This window comes from Orbilia oligospora, assembly GCF_000225545.1.
Source record: "Orbilia oligospora ATCC 24927 unplaced genomic scaffold scaffold00210, whole genome shotgun sequence".
Taxonomy (NCBI): domain Eukaryota; kingdom Fungi; phylum Ascomycota; class Orbiliomycetes; order Orbiliales; family Orbiliaceae; genus Orbilia; species Orbilia oligospora.
The window spans coordinates 242,108-264,201 of NW_011645767.1; the positions used below are offsets into that span (position 1 = coordinate 242,108).

Genomic DNA, 22,094 nt, shown 5'->3' on the forward strand with positions numbered 1-22,094 from the left:
GTATAGTTATCAAGGTCCTCCATGTAAGTTATACCCTCACATCAAAATCTCGGTATGTTTTCTGGTCTAACATTGAGTGCCCCGAGGGCAGCAGTCCGACCCGCTTCGATTACAACCGTTACAGCACTTCCGACAATTAAAGTCACGATCAGGAGGCAAAGAGTCTCTAAAGCACTGTCCATCCTCAGTCACCTCGTAGCACTTCCAGGACCCAGTCTGGTCGTTAAAGTTCTGGTCCCCCAAGTTCGCGCTGCCCGGGTAGAAGATTATCGCCTTCCTAGCGGAGTTAGAGTCGCAGTGCGTCGTACTAGATTGGTGAATCAGAAAAGCTATATGCACGTAGAAGCTTGCATAGAATATTTACCTGTACAAAATACAAGCAGTTCCTCTGTCCGGTCCGAATGAGGAGATTGTATAGAGCCTGAAATTCGCGGTTATATTGTTAACTAGCCTCATTAAAACCTCCTTGTCTGATTCAAAATCAATGATCTGTGTTTGTTACCATGGCGCTGTGAGTGAGATACAAGTATTGAGAGGTTGAACTTTGTATCCAGTTTGGCCCTGCCAGTTGATATCGGTGGTGATGTAAATCTAGTCCCATTGATATATTGATATCAGCTTTCCGGAATTAATTTGAAATCGGAACCGAACAATATTCTTCCTGAATGTACGCGTATACGGCTAAGAAGAGAAAGAGTGGGGACTTATGCTTACTCCGCCAACTGTTCTCTTAAGAAGTTGTTTTGCTGGATTTGAAGATGCCCCAACTTCTTTCTTGCCGAGTTGCTTTACTGGATTCGAGGAGGCTACAAGATTCAAGCCATCTAATGGGGCAGCTCTAGAGAGGGCTCCGAGAGCAAGGGTGCTGCCCATGAGTTGGGAGAAATTAAACTTCATTCTTGATATTGTAGCCGGCAGCTAGCAATTTGGCAGTTTTTAATTTTGGGTCTTTGGAATATATTTAACTTAGTATAATGCAATGAGTTTGAATAAATGGAATCCTTTCGTCGCGGAGCGCCCGTTTTATAGATCTAAGGTCTACGGTCTCTCCATTCACAATTTTAATGGATGCCAACCCCTACATGCAAAGAATAAAAGTCTAGGCTTACTTCACGAGAAACTAGTAGTACATGGTTTCAAAAGTTCTACTTGTAGTACGACAGCCCTCACATTCATTGTCGTGTGTTGCAACGTTGGCTGACATATGTCTTGATTCTGAGTTCCAAAAAATGCACGGAGCTCTATTGAGCCTCATTGGGATTTGAACTTATGATCCGCTAGTGCTGTAGGCGCCTTTTCTGTTCGTGTAGCACCAAAGCTCTTTCTAACTAGCCCTTGTCTCGTCGTCAGACCCCTCAACTGGAGTGACCCTCACCCGTCTTACTTCGAAACTGGGATGCACGTAGCACCACCTCTTCGTGTAATTTAGACTGGGGTCTTCGATTCCTGAGAAACGAGCTCAATTCATGTTGGATAAAAAGTAGCCTCGAGACCAGGCGCAAGGTGAGGGCAGAGGCGTGAGGACATATCTCACTGGTCGAACCATGGAGGTAAAGAAACCTCGCGGATATCTTGACTCTCCCAAACCGGTACCACCCCCGGCTTGTCCACTTTGATATGAGTTCGAAAAGTTAGTTAAAGCCGAGCGTGAGGTCCAAGCCATGAGTGCTCGAGTAGCGAGGAATTGATTGAGTGTCAATGGGACACTCCCACCGGAGAGCTCATAAACCTATGTATCAACACTAGTCGGGGCCCGGGCGGAGCGTTAAACGGGTGTCGGCTTCGGCTTAAGCCGTTGGATGCGCACCAACGCTATACATATACCCTTAACTAACGTAAAATTTCCGTAAAATTGCCATTCCATTTTTCTTGGCAAGGTTTATACTAAAACCATATGTACAACGTGTATAGCCACCAACTTTCCTATATTATATTACAGAATGTACTGGGATAATGAATGTTTTGAATATATATCCCGTGCAAATTATGAGCAGCCAACATCAAAGCGTCGCTTCATCCGGAACGTTACGCCATTTCATTGCGGAATGATTATTGGCCCACTCCAACAGAGCATCGTAATCTACGCACTCATGCTCCGATCCCTCTCCAGGGCCTGCATCTGTTTTACCCTCCAAGGTAACATCAGCCGAGCACATGAGGCCCTGGCGGATATAATTGAAGCAATGCGCCGTGTGGTGGGCAACTTCCTCGGTTAATTTGACACCATCGTAGCCTTCTTGGTAATGTTCCACAAGGTATGACAAGCAATGCAGCTGATGGAAGACTGTCATCATATATCCTGGCCCATCTTTATAGCGGTCGACTGCGATGGTATAGGGATTCGGGAGGTCGTATCGGTGCGCATCCTTGACAACTATGTACCCACGGCTCGCTACGAATACTATATTAGTTTTTTTAATTTTGCTTTTGTTGTTTCAATATCTTTCTATCTTACCTGAGCTTAGAGGAATCCAGTTGTGAAGAGTATGTAGCGTATCTGTTTTGTTGAAGAACATTTTATCGTGCATGAGCGTTGAGTTGCCTTGAAAAGTGTAGAGCTTGCGTGGGACTTGCTATCCCTGCATGGTTAGTGATACCGTGGCTACAAATGTGCGGACTCTAAAACGATGGATTTTTCAATGGGTGTACATACGCCGTGGCACCGGAGTCCTTTTGATGGTGTCTCTTCCTAGATATGAGTTCCAGACTAATAGACCAACGATCGTGGCGGCCATGGCGATTTCTAGAAAGAGCCGCAGATACCACGAGATCCCGCGCTTCTCGGTCCGCTTCTGCCATAATGCATCCTCGCTGCCTCGATCACTGGAAAGAAAGGCCTGCCCTTCCTCAGAAGCTTTGTTATTCGTAATGTCGTTCATGATGTTGCATATCGGGTCTGTATCAAATAGCAACTGCCACTAGCTACACTGCTGAAAACCGAACGAAGGAGTGGGAAAAAAAACTAGCTTCTGTAATCTCGAATTTCCTGGGAAGTCATGAGTTTATAAATACCTGGATATAATCCGGGGTATAAATCATGCGACGTTCCATCCGTGCGGTGAATTTATTAAGATTTAGGCTTAATATGAATCGTTTGGATTGGTTTAGGCTATAACAACACCTGAACAAGGATGTTTCGACAGAGCCCGGGATCCCGGCTGGACATAGTACCATAGTTCGAATATGCTCACTAGGTTCTAAGCTCACGAAGAGACATGTTAACAAACATTCGGGTAGCAGTCCGAACGTCCGGCTTAGAAAGGGTGGGTGGGGTGATAATGGTGGCCAAGCCGTCGGCCCAGCCCGTGAATTAATCGAATCTATCACAAATGTGTGTAGCACTTCGTACTATTCTAATATATTTGCGATACATTGTCTCGTACCTAGACCTAGAAGATAATACTTAAATTCATATTACATTTCAGCCTGTTGTAAAGGGTCAATCGCAACGCTTTTTAACTGTCGAAGATGTGGCTGAAATGCTTTTACGTCGGCACCAAAATTATTAATCTTGGCGGCACAGGGACTAAAAGAGCCAGTGTCGTAGAATTATGCGGTAAATTCATGCGCTTCGAGATCCGAAGATTCAAATATCGAAATAACCAAGATAATGACACCGACGTTTTGAGAAGCAAAAAGCTTGTATCTGAATGGGTGTTCTTGTGTTGCAAACTGGAGACAGGCGCGTTGATCCTGGAAGAGCTCGAGGGCAATCGCTATGTCTTTGCGGTTTCTGTTATATTGTTATTGAGCTGGTCCAAATACTGGTGTGAAACTGCGGGAAGGGATGTTAGCAGCAATTATAACTATGAGCCTTAGCTAAGTACCTAATTAGCTGATCTCGGGGTGGAAAAGCCGAGGGTGTAAGAGCCGCACCGCCACTGACCAATCATATGTTGTGCGACTCTATTCAATCCAGTTTTCGCGTTGTTTGTTGCATTTCGTTCTTATCGATAAGAGAACTACTCGCGCTTTGATTGGCCACATCTGTCTTGGCAAGTCAGGCTATGGAATTCAGATGGCTGTTCAGGAAGCCAAAAAAAAAGTTTTTGCGACTCATCGCCGCGCTCAACTCACTGCACTGCGCTCCCACACTGCAGTCACATCCAACCCGATTATTCTGTCTACTTCAACCCTCCTATCTGCCTCTCTTCCTCCCTCCCCTCTACTAATAACACCTCCCGTTTTGACAATACAATTCCTCAAAACTGCTTCTTGCAAACCATCAAAATCTCCCGACTTGACTGTAATCCCGTTGCACGTCGTATCACTATCACAACCATCATAACCATCAAGCCACCTTGCTTGTGACCTTCGATAATATAAACGAAATGACCGATATCAATCCGGAAGAGCCTGTCCAGGCCCCTTCTGTTGTTGATGAGAAGCCAGTCGAGGCTGTTGCTGAAGAAAACGTTGCTGCTGAAGAGAAGAAGGACGCCGAGGAGAAAGCTAGCACCGAGGAGAAGAAGGAACGTGTCGGCATTGTATCTGATGCCTCAGTTCTTCCCGAGTCAGATGATCCCAAGGAAATCGTCAAACAGGTAGGTTCGCGTCTTGTGTCAACTGTAATTCTCCACCGCGCACAAAAAAAATATCAAGAATCTTTGTGTTGTGGTTGCGCTGCCGGGGCTCGAGCTCAGCTAACGGGAATGCTGCCACTCAGGTTGAGTTCTATTTTGCGGACTCCAATCTCCGATTCGACAAGTTTTTGTATGGACTTGTAGGTGAAGAGAACAAATGGGTTGATATCGCTTTGGTCGCCGGTTTCAACCGCATGCGCCGATTTAAGAATCTCGACAGTATCAAGAAGGCGTTGGAAGACTCCGAACTAATGGAGCTTAACGAAGAGAAAACCAAGATGCGAAGGAAGAACGCGATGGTTATGTTGAAAGACCCTAAGCTTGTGGATAAATCCATCACTCGCTCCGTCTATGCGAAAGGGTTTGGCGCTGAGACTAAAACCTCTCAATTCGATATCGAGAAGTTTTTTGAGAAGACCGGTATCACAATCAATGCTGTCAGGCTTCGTCGTGACGACGATAAGGTCTTCAAAGGTTCCGTTTTCGTCGAGTTTAAAACTGTTGAAGACATGAAGAAGTTCATGGATCTAGAGGATAAGCCCGAGTGGAACGGGCAAAAAATGGTTCTTATTGACCCCAAGGTTGAGGTACGGTTTGCGATACCCAGTCAACCTTGTTAAACCTTAACTGACATCTCTTCGATCCTAGCCAAACGCTGATAAGGAGGGCAAGACAACCGCTGAACAGGCTATTGCCGAAGCCTCGGAGGGTTTGAAATATATGACTAAAGAAGGTTTTGTTGAGATGAAGATGGCGGCCATCAAGGATGGCAAGATCCAAGCCAAGAGTTACGCGAAGACGACGAAGTTTGATGCCTTCAAACAAGAAGGTGGGGCTTCCGCCGGGGGACGAGGTGGAAGACGGGATGGACGAGGGGGGCGTGACAATAGGGATTGGCGGGAGCGACGCGACGATGATAGGAAGAACGGGTTCCGAGGTGGGCGTGGCGGTGGGCGTGGTGGCGGTCGTGGCGGCAGAGGCCGCGATAACCGTGGTCGGGGCCGGGACCACAGGGGCGGAGACAACTCCGGCCCAAGACTTCGTGCCGATGGGGTCCCCGTTGTTCGGACCACCAGCGCCTCCCCGGAGAGGAGGTCGAAGAAGAGGTCCCGTGACGACGGGGCGGAGGCTGGTGCCTCCGATGACAAGAAGAGGAGGACCGACGGGTCCACCGATGCCTCCGCTTAGAAAGCGGAGCGTCAGGTGTCGGCCATGGTGCCGTCTCGCAAGCGCGGCCGGGCTGGCGAGGAGGAGGGGTCCACCACTAGGGTGGCTCCTCCCTCGCCGAAGAGGGTCAAGAAGTCGGCCTAAGGGCCACCCACCTCTCTCTCCCCTCTTCTTCTTCCTCCTCCCACCACCCTGCCTTCCTTTAACGGCGTTATGATGTGGTTTTTCCCCTAGCATTAATGATATGGGAGGGGATCCCATAATTCCCCAGTGTACACTATGCCCTGCCGAGGTTCCGTGCTTTTCCCAATGTACTATAGAATTTGCCGGTGGTTAAAAAGCTTTGTGACATTTTAAATTCTCGACGCAGTTCTGTGTAACCGACTGTAGGCATATGCACACTGACTCAAGTATCAGTCTTGATCGCCCAAGGCCATATGATAGGTTAGCCTTGAGGTCCAATGATAGGTGACCCTACCTCGATGCGCGATGCACGCCAACGTTCGCCACCGCTGTTCCTCACGCTTTAGTCTCGACGCGTGCTATTTCCTAGTTTCGTATCGAAAATGGATCCCGCTGCCCATCTCCATCTCGCATGCAGCAGCCAAGTGCACCAAAATCAGCTGCCTGTGGAATGTGCTCTTGTGTGTTGGCCATGTTGGCGGGGAGTTCGCAGGGACATTCCAGCCAGTGACGTCAGTACCCGCCCGCTAGAAAATTCAACTAGCAACAGGGAAGCCACTCGAAAAGAGTACTTGACTACAAGTACCAATATTTTAGCTCGTGATCATCTTTTCCTCTTCCTTTCCCTCTTCTCTTCTCTTCTTCATATTCGCATTCACGTTCACGTTCACGTTCATACTCGCACCAACGGCCTTCATATAGTCAGGTATAGTATTCTTCCTCCCTGTCCTCGTAACAATCTTCAATTCTCGAAGAATACGTTTGTCAAGTAGCCGACTACGCTGCACATTTCGTCGCCTTCCGTCATTTTAGTTAACTTTTACTCATTTAAAACAGCTTTGGAAAAGCTTATTAACTAACGAGAATTGTTTTTCCAACGGACAAAGGCACCCCTCTTCTTCGCATTTTGTCTCCTTCCAACGATATTGAAACTCGAACCTAGCTTCTACTAAAGCCTCAATCATGTCATACGCCGAAATTGCCGCAAAGGGTGGTCCTCAGGATCCTGAAGAGGTATAGTTTTTTTTCTCCATTTTCACCCGTTGCTGTTGTTCGCTCGCGTGAGTGGCTCTGAGTATCTTTGTGCTAACTTTCAATGGCGTATAGGCGTACGTTTTCCTGGTTCCCACATCCTAATTCATCCGTTGTGAAAGATCCATATGTTCCCCTTGTTACGAGCGGAAAGAGTTCCTGGATGGTTAAGCCAGTCACGTGACACTAACACTCTCTGAATAGTACCGCTCCACCAGTTCCCGAAATCGTTCCCAGCGATTCCTCTGTCGCTTCATTAGTGGATGTTGACTCTGGTATCTCTGTCGTCTCTTCCGACTTCCCGAACCAACCAGTAAAGACCTATACTCAAGCCGAGCGTATAGAACTCGAGGCCGCTGTTGAGGCAGAAGAGAGCGCTGCTCGTGAAGCGGCAGCGAAGAAGAAGAAGAAGGGAGGAAAGAGTGAATCAGACCTTGTAGTATGGCTCAAGGACCCAGTTCACTCTGGTGGCGCAATCGTCAGCACAGTTCTTGTTGTTGGATTGGGAGTTGTTGGGTGGAGAAAGTACAGGCTTGGACAGTTCTCGTGGTCAACGGCGGGTATTGGGGCTGGTATACTGGCGGGTGTCAGCTTGGTGGAGTACTTTGTTGGAAAGTCAGTTTCTCTCTTATACCTATAATGAATTATTTCTCGATTATCGTAAGCGGGGGATCCGATACTAACACATTTTACAATAGGTTCGCACAAAGCTATCTTACTAAGAGGAAGTAGAACTGAAAGTTGGATGAAAACAGAAAGAAGGTCACTTTAATACTTGGGGTCGAATCCTGAATATAGGAGGGTCTGTGGGCTATATCTGTACATTTTTCATTTCCCCTCTGCTTGCCGTAACAAGGCTATCGATTACCTTACTTCCTCGATTTGTTTTGGCCGGAAGACTTGATGCCTTTTTAGCTCTAATATCATCTATGTCTCTTCCTCCCTCCCCCACTCCCTCTTCTCTAAAGCAAATACTTAGATCTATGAACTTGTAGTAGCTAATAAATAACCGGCCTTTATTCTCTTATTACTAAATTTGTTCCAATTTCCGATGAGCGGCACCGGCTTACACTGGGTGGATGTTTGCGTCTCTTGACACATCAGCCTCTTACAAAGTGGTACTCCAGGTACTAAATATCGACCAGAGCCCCTGCAGCTGAAGGGGTTGGCCATAGGATGATTGTTTTTCCGTCGCAGTGAATATATCAATGGATAGCTGGGATCGACCCAGCAGTCGGATTTATTCTGGGGGAATCGATGCGTCGCTATCGTGGCACAGTTCTATCGCGATCAAATTACTATTGGAGGACTGCCCCTAGGACTGCCCCTAGGGTAAAACGTAATGCATCTCGACTTCTACGGTATGTAGCCTAAGCTCTGTGACATGCATATGGGGGCGAATATCCACCCATTTAATTTAGCCTCGAGACCAGCATTTAATTATCGAGGACCTTATGCAATAGTAATACAGTTTGTACCCATTCCTAGCTATAAACGTTAGTACTATAGTATACGTATACAGCATGTTGCGTATACATGTGAAATCTAATCTATAAAATATATTTTCTTCGTTCCGTAGGACGACTGCTACGAAAGCCTTAAGGGGGAAATTGGCTTTCGAGTAGTATACTCAAGTTGATCAAAATATAACATCATCAGATTGACATCGTGGCCTTGACATAGTTGCAAGTCAGTTTTTTAGTTGTCTCCCAAGACTACGAAATTCCACCACATTAGTATTCGAAACTTATTTAAGCTCCTGTGAGCTCAATTGATAGTTAGAGGACATATTGAGCGAGGCTAGTGGTTTGGGCCAGACGTTTGGACAATGACGAAAAACTATACGGCATCGGATAGAATACGGGCTGGTGTTAGCCTCGAGACCGGCTGGTGTGCGAATAAATGTGTGTGCTGGATGCATGTCAGACGAGCACAGCTGTAGGCGAAAGATAATATGTAAATCCTTGAGCTTTTATTACTCTCCACAAAATCGAACCCACTTCTGCAAATTTTGCCTCCTAACAACCAAAAAATGGGTTTTCGAGTGTGGTTAAGCGAATAGTATTGCATTGGCAGCTATGTCCATGTCTAAATATTCTAAAATAACTTTAAGAATACGTATTGATACTTAAGAGTCATTGACGTAGTTTGAACTGCTGCTGCTATGTACATACATAGTGCACTGTGCGTGATGTACTCGGGCTCGGGGCTGCAATCCAGCCTCAAAATCCAGTGCATGGGTTTGTATGCTGCCGCCACATTGATATCTCATTGGTCAGAACCAATTCTCGTTATGCACGATACGCCGGGATCCCTGTAGATGCATCGACCATTCATAACAGGGAATTTTCTCGGGTATCTTCGACAAGCCTTGAACATTTCGCTCCGCACGAGGCCTTTGTGCACTTGTCGTTGTGCATATAAACCCCAAAGCTCCCGAGCGCCTTATAGTATCCAGGCAGATCACCATTAAAAACATACAAACCATACACTACGCTCCCCTCCGGACTCTAGAACTAGATTACGTATATTTATTCATTGAACGGTCTTATTTATACTTAAGGGTAGTCTTATACTACAACGCGGCCCCTACCGGAGACTTGAGGGTATCTAAGCCTGGCATTATATTATATAGCTGGACGGCTTAGCTTAGGCTGCGTATAGTCTTATTTACAACGCTATTGCGGCACGGCGCGGCATCTAGCCTCAAAAAAAAAAAAAAAAGGAATCGCGGAGAGTAATTCTCAAACTATTCTATGCCGCAACCAAGGAAACGCGCTCGTCGGTGTCCTCGGCTAGACGATGACGAGGTAAAAGAAGAAATGCGACAACTATACCAGGTACTACTATTGAAGCCGGACGAAATCGCCGCAGAAATAAACAAAAATTACAACTTAGAAGCCACGTGAGTACACCTTTATTTTATAATGACCGGTTTCTTTGAAGTACTAGAGAAGTTTTGGAATTTACAACACGAGCACCCAGTACACCATTTTATATATGAAGTCTAACAGCCACTTGTGTATTTAATAATATAGACCAAATCAGGTCCGCGATAAGATCAACAAGCTGGGATATAAGAAGCGACTTGGCCCACAGCAGAGCGAGGCAATATATAGAAATGTCACCAAGCGAGCCAAAATCGGTAAAGAGTCAGAGGTTATCATCGATGGAGTAATCACAATTTCCGGGAAGAAACTTCAAAGATCTTTGGCACGAAACCTCAATGCCACCAAGCAATATCATATATCTCAAGGTTCGTAGGATCTTATAGGACAGGGCTTCGGCTACACTTTTTTCCCCTTGGGTCGTATATCCAGCACGCGATTATTTTAGAGAGTTGGATACTTCTGGTACCATGGTGTCTGATCAGCTGAACGTGTTGATCAATACGCGGTATCTGGTGCTGCTACGATCGTATTGGGGCCTTTGGGAGTAAGCCGGTGTACGCCAGTCGGCTCGTAAATCCTGGCAGACACCACACGTCTTGTTTGGCTATAAACCGGCCACGGGTTAAGTTAATGCTAATGACTGCTTGCGGTGTACAGGAATTGGGGATGATATTACGCCTTTCGAGTTACCCGGAAATATTCAAATCTGTACCCCAAAGGCCTCAGGCTTGACATTGACTCTCAAGACTGCCCCGGGATACCGATACATCCCACTCAAAGTTCTATACAAGCTACCTATTTGGCAATTCAGCCACTTTCTCGACAAAGTCGACCTTCGATTTCAACACCCCGGTGTTCACACCAACAGTAATTTTAAAATCACGGCCCACCAGTCTATTCCACATTCTCCTTTTTTGCGCCTGATTATATACAAACTATCTAATTCATTATACATGGTGGAACCAGACATAATGACTATTTTAGATCGGGTCAACGAATTCCAGCTTCAAGAGCCACTCAAAAGGCTACTAAAAAACGACACTCCCTCAATCAAGGCAGTATGCGAAGAACTTCTCCCCTTTCTCTACATCAGGCGGGAAGTTGCATTGATAGAGCTTATTTGCGATACGCATGGCACCCAATTGGAACGCTACGATGTAGCTTATAGGTTTTGGCGTGCGGAGAGTCTAGAGCGGGGGCAAATATATCTCTGGTTGGATGCTGTTCTTGAGGATATCGAAAAAACAAATACTCTACCTAAATCACACAGAGATCTTGACATACTGTTTGATTTATGTCATTATATCCGAGGAGAGATGCGGCTCTTTATGCAGATGTGGGATCGAAGGGAGTTTCCTAATTTTATATCGGAGATGGAGAAGTATCTCGGACCCTCCAATACCCCGCTTCTCACGGACAACCCGGACAAACTGGAAGAATTCCTAGATCTAGGATTAACCAGACATCGATCGGCTTTGATAATCGAGGCTATATTATGCGACGATTGCGACGTAGCAAAAATTTTCCTAGGGAACTCAAACTTAAGATCGGGTAACAAAGATGATATATCACGTTTTAAGCCTATGGATGAGATGAGTCAAAATAATATGTGGGCAAAGGTGGATATTTCTACATTTCATCGACTTGTGTCCCGAGTTGTGGGCTTCGAGGTGATGCCACCCCACGAGAAACAGTGTTTCTTGTATGAACGCGACCAGGCCTGGAGACGGGATATGCGTGATTGCGGTGCATCTGACCCTCAAATAGCAGATGCAGACCTTGAAGATTTTACCTACAATATAAATAAAACACTTGTTCTAGCGGCCTGCCGACATCCAAAAATGGTGGATTATGTTTTGCGGGTGATGAAGTGGGCGAACCCTTCACTCACCGAGCTCGAGGTAGTCAGCACGGCTGTTGATCTGATACCACTTTGGATGAAGAATCAACCAAAACGAACATGCGGTTGTACAAAAATGTATGACTATCAGAATCCCTTCCCAAGGCAGGAAAACCATTGGCCTCGGGACCCCCGTTTCTTCCCACATGCTCTGAACAGATTTCTTCGGCTTGGTATAGACCCAAAGGGAACCAAGCTATGGCGAAACCTTATCTGGGAATATTTGGATAAAGACGAAATGGAGTGCGGAGCGAATAAATACAAGGACATCCTAGCTCATTTCGAGACTTTTCTAGGCTGCGGCCCGAATATCATCAACAATGATATCGAATTTCCCTCAGCAACCTTAGCTCAGAAATACTCAGATGTCTTCAGCGTTCAGAATCACACATCTCTTAAGCCGATAGAGGCTGCCTTATTTTTACCGAGGCCCGAAGCTTTTATGCTACTTTTGAAATACGGTGCATTGATGCCTGAAAACTTTTTGACGACGGACAGAAATCTTCTCACCAAGTTCGTTATTAATGGCGATTTTATCCAGGCATCCAGTAGGTATGACTTAAAGTCTGTCGATGACCTTTGGCCTTATCGCATAGAAGCTGCCGACGCAATTGAAAAGGATCCATTCGCCACTGAAAAACGTCAAATTGAAATTCATCTGAAAAAGGAAGAGCTGGCCGCTGCCACCAACCTCTCATTGCGGTCGCAAAACCCATTTTTCCTTATTAAAGTCTTTCTCTCTATTTCAAGGATTGCGATAAATCGTAAAGTATACGAGCCACTTGACTTAGAGCTTCTTCGGACCCTTTTCAACACAGGTATTTCACAAAATCTTGAAAAGATTGACCTAAACAGTCCTGATTTTGAGGAATATAACCGAAAATATGGGCATGTCCTTCACGGCGCGATAATTTATGACACCGTTGAAATCGTTGATATTCTCTTAGAATATGAAAAAGAGCTTAATCTTCGAGAACACGCACATCGCAATCTTTCAAGCGGTGAGTTCCTGACCCACTGCCCTTTTCGCGAAAGGAACTACAAATACGTACCCCGCGCCGCTGAGTGTAGCATCCAAGCTCTAAAAAGCTTGATTGCGCACGGATTCGACATAAACGGAGGTATTTGTGGATGTCCACCAGATATATCGGGTTCAGATAGAGTGGAAACGGCTTTAAGCGCAGCCATAGAAAGTGGCGACATGGATAAAGTCGTTTTCGTCCTTCAAAGCGGCGTTGGTATATATGCGCCTTGCGGCAATATATATAACCTCATGTCAGGTATCGAATATGCCGTCGCGGTGGGCCACCTAGATGCGACAGCACTGATTCTGTCAATAGAACCTACTTGCTACCCCCTAGCACTAAAAGCTGCGGAAGAGATGTCACGTGGTTACATGAAAACCTACGTCCGCAATTGGAAACCTGACCTAGACGATACCACCCCCCTTTCGGGCCAGAATCTGAGCATGGACTTGGAATAGCCTCCTCGGCTATTTTCTTTCTCTGATTGTTTTACGCTCTACACTCCTATTGTCACTACCGCAATTTTTTCTTTGGTTTTGTGAATTGCTGGATATTTCTGTTTTATTCACTATCGGATTTTCTACTTCGCCGTTATTTTTGTGCATCTTCGCTCTTATGACAGGAGGATTACCCTTTATATTTTCGCTGTTAGCCTGTGTTATAGATCGCGATAAATTTTCTCTGTAATTTAATATAATATGCCATATGGTTGCATGCATTTTGGTTAGTTCTCGAGGAGGGCTAATAATGCATTAATCACTTCCTTTTCCTTTTCTCCAATTTCAGCGTTGATTGATATCTAATGGAAGTCAATAATAGCGATCTTACAAGATCCCAGGTAGTTTAAGGATTTAACTAAGAGAAGAAAATATATAGGAGCTGCACAATCGCTGTTGGTAACTAGCGTCTTCATCGGTGGGCCAACGCGCGATGGCGCACGAACCTAATGAGACACTCGATTGATACCAGGTGTCATCAATATTAACACCCTTTGATTTCGGATTTTATAGAAGTAGTTTGATGCCAGAATCGGGGCTAAGACTAAATTAAATTGGATTTTCAATAACTAAATTCTGTCTCAATTGATAAACTGTGCGCACGTCAGCGCGTTCTGCTACTTAGTATCGCAAATAGCTATACTACGACATGAATTATCAAATTTAAAGACTACGTCTTCACCAAATATCCACATGGTCGTAATCAGGATATGGATACCAACCCCCCCTAATAGATTTATCACCCACTAGGCCTTCTCGACGCTTTAGATAGCTTTCCATTGCGGTAGCCAACACCTCTGGGTAAGATTGGTTGTGCCAATACTCCTCCTTACGTTTTCTAACAAACGTGAAAAGATTGGTGTTCATATCAAAATCTACTGAACTCGGATCCTTCGGTATCGAACTATAGCCTGTCAGAAGTAAGACTAAGGGTTGCATGAGAGAATTGAGAGTTGGTGCATTGGGGTCCGGAACGACATTTCTTTCTGCCATTACGTATTCGTCTTCGGGGTCGTAGGTATCTAAGGGAGATTCCTTCAACATGCTCCATTTTTCGTCAGGGTTATGTTCAATATGAAGAGGGGTAGCGAAAGCTTCTCTGATTGTTACGAGCGCATATAGTGGATAACCGGTAGGAGCGAGTTTTGTCTTGAGAAAACGGACGATTGAGTTTGCAGAAAGTTTTTTGATCTCTAGGTTGTCAGCGTTCTGAAAATGGTTGTCAAGATGAGACGAAATGACCGGGTCTAATAAGGCTTTTATAAAGTCGGTTCTGGAGACTTCAAAGCGGCGGAATTCCTTCCTTATTTCTTGCAACAGCAAAAATTCAAAAAGCTATATGAGGTTTATGACATGTCGGTTAGCAATGGTATGCGCATTCAAAGCTAGAGTTCGGGGGTTTTCTTACACAAACTAGAGTGTCCGAATAATTCGTTGAATGTACTAAACCAGGGTCGTGCCAGGGATTCACTTCCCTCTCGTGGTCCGGGTCGACAGTCGGTGCCGTCTGAAGTTTCCGCTTACTTTTTTTTCCCCGGATTGCCTGCTTCGAATTCGGGCTTCCAGCTAGAGTTGACTTCGACACACTACCGTATGTGACATGGAGATGAGGTTTTGGCTTCAATATCCCAAAACCATCTCTTTGGAATGATTTGTCACTGAAAGAGCTTTGCGTGGGCCTGGTGGTGCAAAACGAGGCCGTTCGGGTCCGGGTGAAGTCCAGGTATCGACCTCGCAATTGCAAAGTTTGTAGCTTTCGGAGCGGCGAACCATAAATTTTCATCAAACACGAAGCGTGTTGATATTGCCGTACGGTAGCAAGTCTCGTTAACGACTTTGAGCCCAACATGATCATATGATAGCATATATTGGGTTGAAGGTTGGGAATGGTCTCGGCATTCGATGGCGGGCGAGTTAGATTCGACTTAATTGCTGCGTAAGTTTATAGCTAGTAGAGCTATAGTTGACCTTTTAAGTAGATTTGATCAAGGGAAAGATAACATCTCAAACTTTCTACCAAAGAAATAACAAATAAGCTGCCAAGATATCATGATCGGTTCGCCTAGATGGTGCTACAAGGAATATGAACATTAAAACATTTGGTAAATACATAGAAATAAGTGAAATGAGGCTAGCTAGCAGCGATCTGATAGGGATGGAATTTTGAAGACAACTGAATACGCTTGTCTCATACCCAACCCCACCCCAAAAGACTCTCTAGGTGATAGATATGCCGTCGCATGCGAAAGATCTTATGCCGGTAAAGTTTCGATGGACCCGGGAGAGACGCCGGCCAGGTAGGTATACAAAATCGCGCGACCAGAGCGTTCAAACACGTGTACACGTGTTCACCGCCAATACCGCGTTAATATTCTTTTCACTGATTCTCCTCGCTTTTAGCTATCATAAAATCCGAGCTCTTTTCTGCCATCCCTTAAGTATCCGGCTTCTTTATGATATCTTTTTGTGAGAAGATGGTGAGTTGGAGGTGCTAGGTGTACACATGTACCTCCATGAGTTTTTAAGTTCCTAGCCGAGGATGAGGTTTCTTTCCTTTGGTGAACTATCGGCAAATATTAAATTACCAAGAGAAATGTGCGAAGCGATAATTGGCCTTGTGAATAAGCGTTTTTCAAACCCTCGGCGGATTGTAGTGCCGGTTTCGAGCACACTAGCGTACACGTTCAGCCATCTGTCCTCGGATTGAGTAAAATCGAAATTAAAATCTCCCATGATGTATATTAAAACCGATATTTGTGAAACGAAAGGGTGATTTAAATTGATTTTACCTCATGAATCGTTCCTCGCCTGGTAGCTTGATGCTCATAGTTTCAAGCCTTCATTTTGATGATTTGGTTCGAAGAAATCATGGAAGTCCACCAGGTGAAGAAGGCGATTCTCTCGTCTGAGATCGGAACCTTAATAATCAAGATACGTTACCCAGTTTTTGTACCTTTTCGATGGTTTATTATGGAAACTCTAGGATTGGCACATGGCGGATGAGGTAGTCCTCTGTTGAGCAATATTTGCTAGTTGCGGGACAAGTTTTGAATCGGTAATTTTGGAACGGCAAGAGGCTGAGAGGGTTGTACATAGAATAAACTACTGGAAAAGTATAATTTCTCGTGGCTTATGAAGACGCTGTTTTCAAAAGTATACTGCAAGTAAATTTATGAACTCGAAGTATGCTAAAGAGTAAAAGGTTAGATGGTGAGCTGGTGTAACCTTCGAAGGTATGTAAGGGCTAGAGATGTCAGTGGTCGGCTTAACATCGTTTCGATCTGGGGCGCGGGTCATAATACATGAATTTATTGCTCATTTTTGAATCACAGATGACTTATGAGGCATAATTGTAACTATTGGAGTAAATAAATGCAGATTCGAGGATTCGAATGTGATAGTCATAGTGACCGCCGTGCTATTATGCTTTGACGCAGCTATAGTGTTTATATACGTTAGTCGATACTGAAGTAATCATTGCCTTGGTATAAAGGGGCTTATAGCTTAGTTACTTAAGTAGTTTATAGGGAATCAAAGTACCTAGTACTCAGTGTAGTAAAAATATACATGCTGCCTAGGTAGTTACAAACTTTATGTGATAACTGCTACTTCTACCAGCTGATGCACAGGCACGTCACTTGCTTCAATCCGTTGACTTTCGACTGAGATCTATTCCTAAAAGGAGCCCTGGTACTAGCTTTTGAATACCTCCTCCCTCTCCCTCCCTTCTTATTGATTGCAAGGCAGCTACAACATCTTTTTCGAACATCTTATGGCCACTCGGGTAATGCTCCACCCCGAAGGAACGAAAGCTGATGCTTGAGGCTTTTTAGGCTCTGTTATATCTACTAGCAAGGCCCCAAGTGCATTTTTCGGCTCCGGCTCATTTATTTGGTAGTTGCGGAACCTGTATCCCTCATCAAGACGCGGAAGTTCTAGCCATCGGAAGCCTGTGGGCCCAGTTGTAGCGAAAACCTTCAGAGTATCGATAATTTCCGGTTGAACTGAGTCGTCTGGGATGGCCAGGTGTAATGGGAGGCTTAAGGTTTCGCCTGGCTCAAGTATCTGATAATTTTTCAATCCCACCCTCGCCAGAAAATGTACTCTTTCAACATTCCAATGTAAATCAAGATTTATCAGCGTTATATACAATTTTTTGCTCGAGGTATTCTCGACCTGAAGCAGTAGCTTGCAATCTGAATTTATGTCAAAAATTTCATTGGAAGCTGAAGCTCTATTTCTTGGTGGATCTGTGGTGACCTGCGGCATTGATGGGTATTCATCCGGCGTGCTAGTAACACTGGCGGAGAGCCAAGGCGTACCGGTGTCTGCGTTTTCCAAGTCTAAAATATTGAAATATTTTGCTATATGTGTGAGATGCTGCATGAGCGTTGTAGTTGAGCCTGTAGAGTATATGGATATAGTTGGAGTCATATAGTCGAAGGGTTGGTCCATCCCATCTAAGATTATGTAATTCCCATCTCGTATGTGCACTCGGAAAAAAGCCTCGGTAGAATCATTTGTAATAGGGACCAAGTTGGTACTGTGATAATCCTCCCCTGTTTCAGATCGGATAAACTGTATAGCATCTTCACCTTGATTATTGATCTCCCCTGGTTCGGATCGGATAAACTGTACTGGCCTTTGCACCCGTACGGGATGCGGCTTAACTAGACAGCCAGGTTCTAATCGGCCCTTGGAATCATCATGCCATTCTACCTCCGCATTTGACACAAACTCCTCCACCTCAGATACCCGAAGCAGAGCCATCGGCTTAGATAATTCGGTGTTGCTACATAAAATAGGCCACGCGTTCAAGGCAATGCCTTTTGAAAGGCCTTGTAGACCACCGACGTCCAATTTGGCGATAGTATTTCCTTCGGCTTCTTGTAAATCTGTTATGGTCGCTGTTGAAAAGGAAAGACAGCCTGAACTGAGGAATAGATGATCCGCCTCACCACCCAGCATCACGGTTTGTTGACTATTGTGATTGCGTACTTTCGCAGCTACAAGGCTCCACAATCTGTAGTATGTAAGATCTTGTGGTCGTGGGCTGTTTCTGAGGGTATCGATTAAAAAATAAGTTAATAACCCTTGAGTCTTATTGTCAAACTGCTCTTCCATAGCATATTCATTCGCTTGGCATGCGGCAAGAACTGTGTATCCGCGAGGCTCTAGTAGCGGGTAACTCTCAAATTTGAAGCGTCCTTTTCCGCCAGCAAATTTGTTCCAAAGGGTAGCAAGTTCCTCTCGTGGTAATACTGAGAAATCGCTATCGAGCCTAACGTTATCTATTTGTGGAATACTCCTCAAGGATGTGTTCCTCATGTTGCCGCGATTGCCAAACACGGTGTAGCAGCAGTCTAGCACAACTGTGACAACTAGTTTCTTCTTGACCATCTTCTGGAGAAGATATGAAATTTCACCATGCCGGATATACCGCTCCCCTGAGCAGATATCCGTTGGTACAATGGCTTCATCAAAATCCCGTGCGCCCTTCAATTCTTCAAACATTGTAGTGACTCGGGCCCCGTGTCCTGAGTAGTGTATGTAGACGATATCATTTGGTTCAGCCATTTGTGTAATCATTTGAAGTCGGCTAATAATATTTTCATAGGTAGGCCACTGGGACCGGGTCTCTACTGGCTCGATTGGTCCCTTATGGTTGCCGCTGACGGCGGCAGCGGGTTGTTGTATGTCGCTAGGAGTGGTGGCGGTGAGCCGCCATATCTGAGCTTCCCTTACACCTAAGGCTGTTCGTAGGTATTTCTCGGTCTGGTTTACATCTTCTACACAACCTTTCAAGTTGTGAAATTTCATCCCTGGCCTCGTTATACCACTTATGTAGTGATCAACTCCAATCAATATTGCCCACTTAGTTGGCGTTTCGTTCTCCGTAGGCGGCGGTAGCCCGGATTTCGATATACTAGGGTCTAGGTGGGTTCCTTCGTCCGCTTCATATGCACGAATCTTAACTACATCGCCAACCCCAAACGCGTTTGTTATAGTTGCTAAGGTCCTAGAGGTGACAAAGACGCTCGAATTGCATGTATTGTAAAGTTGCAGAAGTCGCGAGGTAAAAATTTTCCGGCAGCTGTTGTCCTCCAGACACTCCTCAAGGGCGTCAATGATGAAAAATTTTCGCTCGAATTCTCGAGACACCGACAAAAGGGTTGTGAAAATATCATCATTTGATGGTCGTGTTCCTCTTATGGTATAGTGTTCATGCAACTTTCGCACGTCTGACGGCAGAGTTGATCGACAAGACGCTAATTGTCGCAGGAGGCTTGACAGTAGCTCATTGACATTTTGATCTTGGCTTCGCCTAGACTCGAAAAATATGTATCCAATACCGATATCAGAGTGAAGGAGCCAGCTGCTCAGATCATTAATGACGATAGACGCTAGGATAGTTTTTCCTGACCCGGGTGGCCCGGGACAAAATAGCATCTGGTGGTCATCGTCCAGCCATTTCCGGTACTGGTCAGACTTCAGAAGCCACTCGCCAGTCGTTTCTTGCGTCTGCTTGAAAAAAGAGGCTTGCGATTTGCTGTAATCGTACGTCGTGAGCCAGTCCAGGATTTTCGGCTCATCCTCCCCATCCGGTCTAAAGTCTGTTCTCTCAATGTTTTCTTCAATCGTGGAGATTATCATACTGTCAGAGGCTAGCGACCGTATACCTTCGCTTAATCCGTCATTGAGGTCCCTTTCATCAAGAGGAATATCTTCGAAGGATAAAGAACTGTCTAGATCGAAATGATGGTCGCCGCATCTCCTTTTGCTCGAAGATCGGTCTTCGCTGGGCTCGAGAGCCGCATCTTGGCTCTCGACAGAAACGGTATCATCATCGTCATCCTTGAAGTATCGTAATGATACAAATGCGAGAGATTTCAAATGGTTTGCAACATGAGCGACCACCTTTTTATGATTGACTTGGTCATCTTCTTCGAACTCCTCCTCGGAATCAGATGTGTTAAGTTCAGTGTCATTAGAACACTTCACTTCGATGACTTGAAACGCAACCTTTTTCTCTGCTTTGTTAGGGACGATCGGTGTCGAGGTACCGTAGTCCCCCGGCTCCATTTCACTGTTCTCTGTGTTAAGACTTAAAACGTCTTGCGCGCATAGTGGGCAAACGGTAGAACCTCTCGGGACAGATGGAGAATTACGCCTCGTCACCATATCAAACTGCTTTGAAGAAATTTCATCGCTATGAACCTGTGATAGATGCTCATGAAGACCATTTTCCGTTAAAAACTCTTTTAACCATGTTGACCCAGGTTGCAGTACCATATAGTCGGTCTATGGATGTCTTCAGTCCATTCTAGGCCGTGAAAATCGTCCATATGGTTTCTCCATTTCCGCAACGAGGCAAAGTATAATGATTTCTCACTACAGTCTTCAGAGATACAAACATATGGCTGCAGATCCGTTTTAAAATGGTCCCTTGCCTAGGGTCAGCATGTAACTTGGATACTTTGATTTGATACGTGAAGAATTTTATACCTCCAGGCACGCCTCCACTGTGCTTTATCTTCTAGAACCTCAAGTTCCACGAAACACCATTCACAATGACAATATTTATCCCCGGGCTGCGTTTTGGGAGGAGAAGGATACGGGTTTCCGTGGGCAATTGAAGTCGTTGATGGGGGCCCAAGAGCCGCCCTAGGAGCTTCATTTAGATGAAGCCGAAAGTTGAAAGAATTAATCACCGACGGAAGCGTCGCTGTATATGCGTCAACCTTGGATGAAATCGTGCCGGTATCATTCGGTGGTACCGATGTTTCAACCCCAGAGCTCTCATCAAGTTTCTGCTGAATTTCGACATGAGATAATTCAATGTCCGGCACCGGTTCTAAAATTATCACTGTCTCCTTCTGAGGTTTATATCTCTTCTCTAGCTTCCTTTGATGCTTCCTTTGATACGAGAGTCGTTGTTTTCGAACTAGGATAGACCGGGCCAACTGCTCTATGAATTTCTCACTAATACTAGGATAAAGCCCAGATATGACTAATGACGCTATATTCTTGAAGAATTCGTCTTCATCATTGTGGTTTTGGCCCAATCTTCGACCTTTTGAAAGAAAATTAGAGGTAGAGGATTTCCGGATAGTGGTTCCAATTCGGTGAAGTCGATCTATTGCTCCATGAATTCCGTCCAAGGCGGCCTGGGTCATTGGCAGGACTGCCTGCTGGGCGACCTCGAACTGTTCACCAACCTCGGTTTTCGTCCGGTCATTATCCACTAATATGGATCCCAGCTTTGGTCTCGTCGACTCGAATTTGATGCCTAAAAGAAACTTCTTGTGAGTAGTTGTAGTGACAAGTTAATTTAGTCTGGATAGTTCAGGCATCGGGATTATTCTAACCACAGCTAACTGGAAGGTTTCTGCAAATTGAGTCAACTCCATTGAGCCTAAACATACCGTATTGTATATTTCTCTTTAACGTTAGAAGCAGCTGAATAACTAAATCGCGAATATCGGGAGTGGATTTCAGGCGGCTATCAAGGGAGGCTTGAGGGGCAGCAAAAACACCGAGATAGCTAGCCCAACGTTCAAACCGTTGTTGGCACCCTTGAACAACCCGGCTGGCCTTGTCGCTTATTCCTGACAACAATGACTGTAGGTCCTCGAAAAGGTCCTCGCATTCTCCGGCAAGATCTGAGATCTGAGGAATATCATCTTCGTCGCTTGCCATTTTTGTTTTTCTATGACCGTTTCGATCCTGATATTGATACTAGGTCTAAGAGTCAGACACAAGCCGGCAAGCCTAGTACTAGTACAGAAACAAAGACGAAATGTGTGGTATTTAAG

General features: G+C 45.2%; 7 protein-coding genes across 7 annotated transcripts; 3 read left to right on the plus strand and 4 right to left on the minus strand.

Annotated features, from left to right (window-relative positions):
* Positions 1–66: 66 nt before the first annotated feature.
* AOL_s00210g61 (uncharacterized protein) lies at positions 67–897 on the minus strand (the record flags this gene model as incomplete). Its single annotated transcript, XM_011128863.1, has 4 exons — positions 67–307; positions 365–421; positions 503–591; positions 715–897. 4 exons carry the CDS (start codon positions 895–897, stop codon positions 67–69), a joined length of 570 nt encoding a protein of 189 aa, XP_011127165.1.
* Positions 898–2,000: 1,103 nt separating this feature from the next.
* On the minus strand, positions 2,001–2,879 carry AOL_s00210g62 (uncharacterized protein; the record flags this gene model as incomplete). The annotated part of the gene is made up of 3 exons (XM_011128864.1): positions 2,001–2,392; positions 2,456–2,569; positions 2,654–2,879. 3 exons carry the CDS (start codon positions 2,877–2,879, stop codon positions 2,001–2,003), a joined length of 732 nt encoding a protein of 243 aa, XP_011127166.1.
* Positions 2,880–4,331: 1,452 nt separating this feature from the next.
* On the plus strand, positions 4,332–5,771 carry AOL_s00210g63 (uncharacterized protein; the record flags this gene model as incomplete). The annotated part of the gene is made up of 3 exons (XM_011128865.1): positions 4,332–4,544; positions 4,667–5,170; positions 5,232–5,771. 3 exons carry the CDS (start codon positions 4,332–4,334, stop codon positions 5,769–5,771), a joined length of 1,257 nt encoding a protein of 418 aa, XP_011127167.1.
* A 1,125-nt stretch (positions 5,772–6,896) lies between these two features.
* AOL_s00210g64 (uncharacterized protein) lies at positions 6,897–7,697 on the plus strand (the record flags this gene model as incomplete). The annotated part of the gene is made up of 3 exons (XM_011128866.1): positions 6,897–6,952; positions 7,170–7,580; positions 7,664–7,697. 3 exons carry the CDS (start codon positions 6,897–6,899, stop codon positions 7,695–7,697), a joined length of 501 nt encoding a protein of 166 aa, XP_011127168.1.
* Positions 7,698–9,721: 2,024 nt separating this feature from the next.
* Positions 9,722–13,239, plus strand: AOL_s00210g65 (uncharacterized protein; the record flags this gene model as incomplete). The annotated part of the gene is made up of 4 exons (XM_011128867.1): positions 9,722–9,870; positions 10,004–10,221; positions 10,514–10,723; positions 10,841–13,239. The coding sequence occupies 4 exons, from the start codon at positions 9,722–9,724 to the stop codon at positions 13,237–13,239; spliced, it is 2,976 nt and encodes a 991-aa protein (XP_011127169.1).
* A 717-nt stretch (positions 13,240–13,956) lies between these two features.
* AOL_s00210g66 (uncharacterized protein) lies at positions 13,957–15,061 on the minus strand (the record flags this gene model as incomplete). Its single annotated transcript, XM_011128868.1, has 2 exons — positions 13,957–14,613; positions 14,687–15,061. The coding sequence occupies 2 exons, from the start codon at positions 15,059–15,061 to the stop codon at positions 13,957–13,959; spliced, it is 1,032 nt and encodes a 343-aa protein (XP_011127170.1).
* A 1,964-nt stretch (positions 15,062–17,025) lies between these two features.
* Positions 17,026–21,978, minus strand: AOL_s00210g67 (uncharacterized protein; the record flags this gene model as incomplete). The annotated part of the gene is made up of 3 exons (XM_011128869.1): positions 17,026–20,488; positions 20,785–21,568; positions 21,705–21,978. The coding sequence occupies 3 exons, from the start codon at positions 21,976–21,978 to the stop codon at positions 17,026–17,028; spliced, it is 4,521 nt and encodes a 1,506-aa protein (XP_011127171.1).
* Between the last annotated feature and the right edge of the window lie 116 nt (positions 21,979–22,094).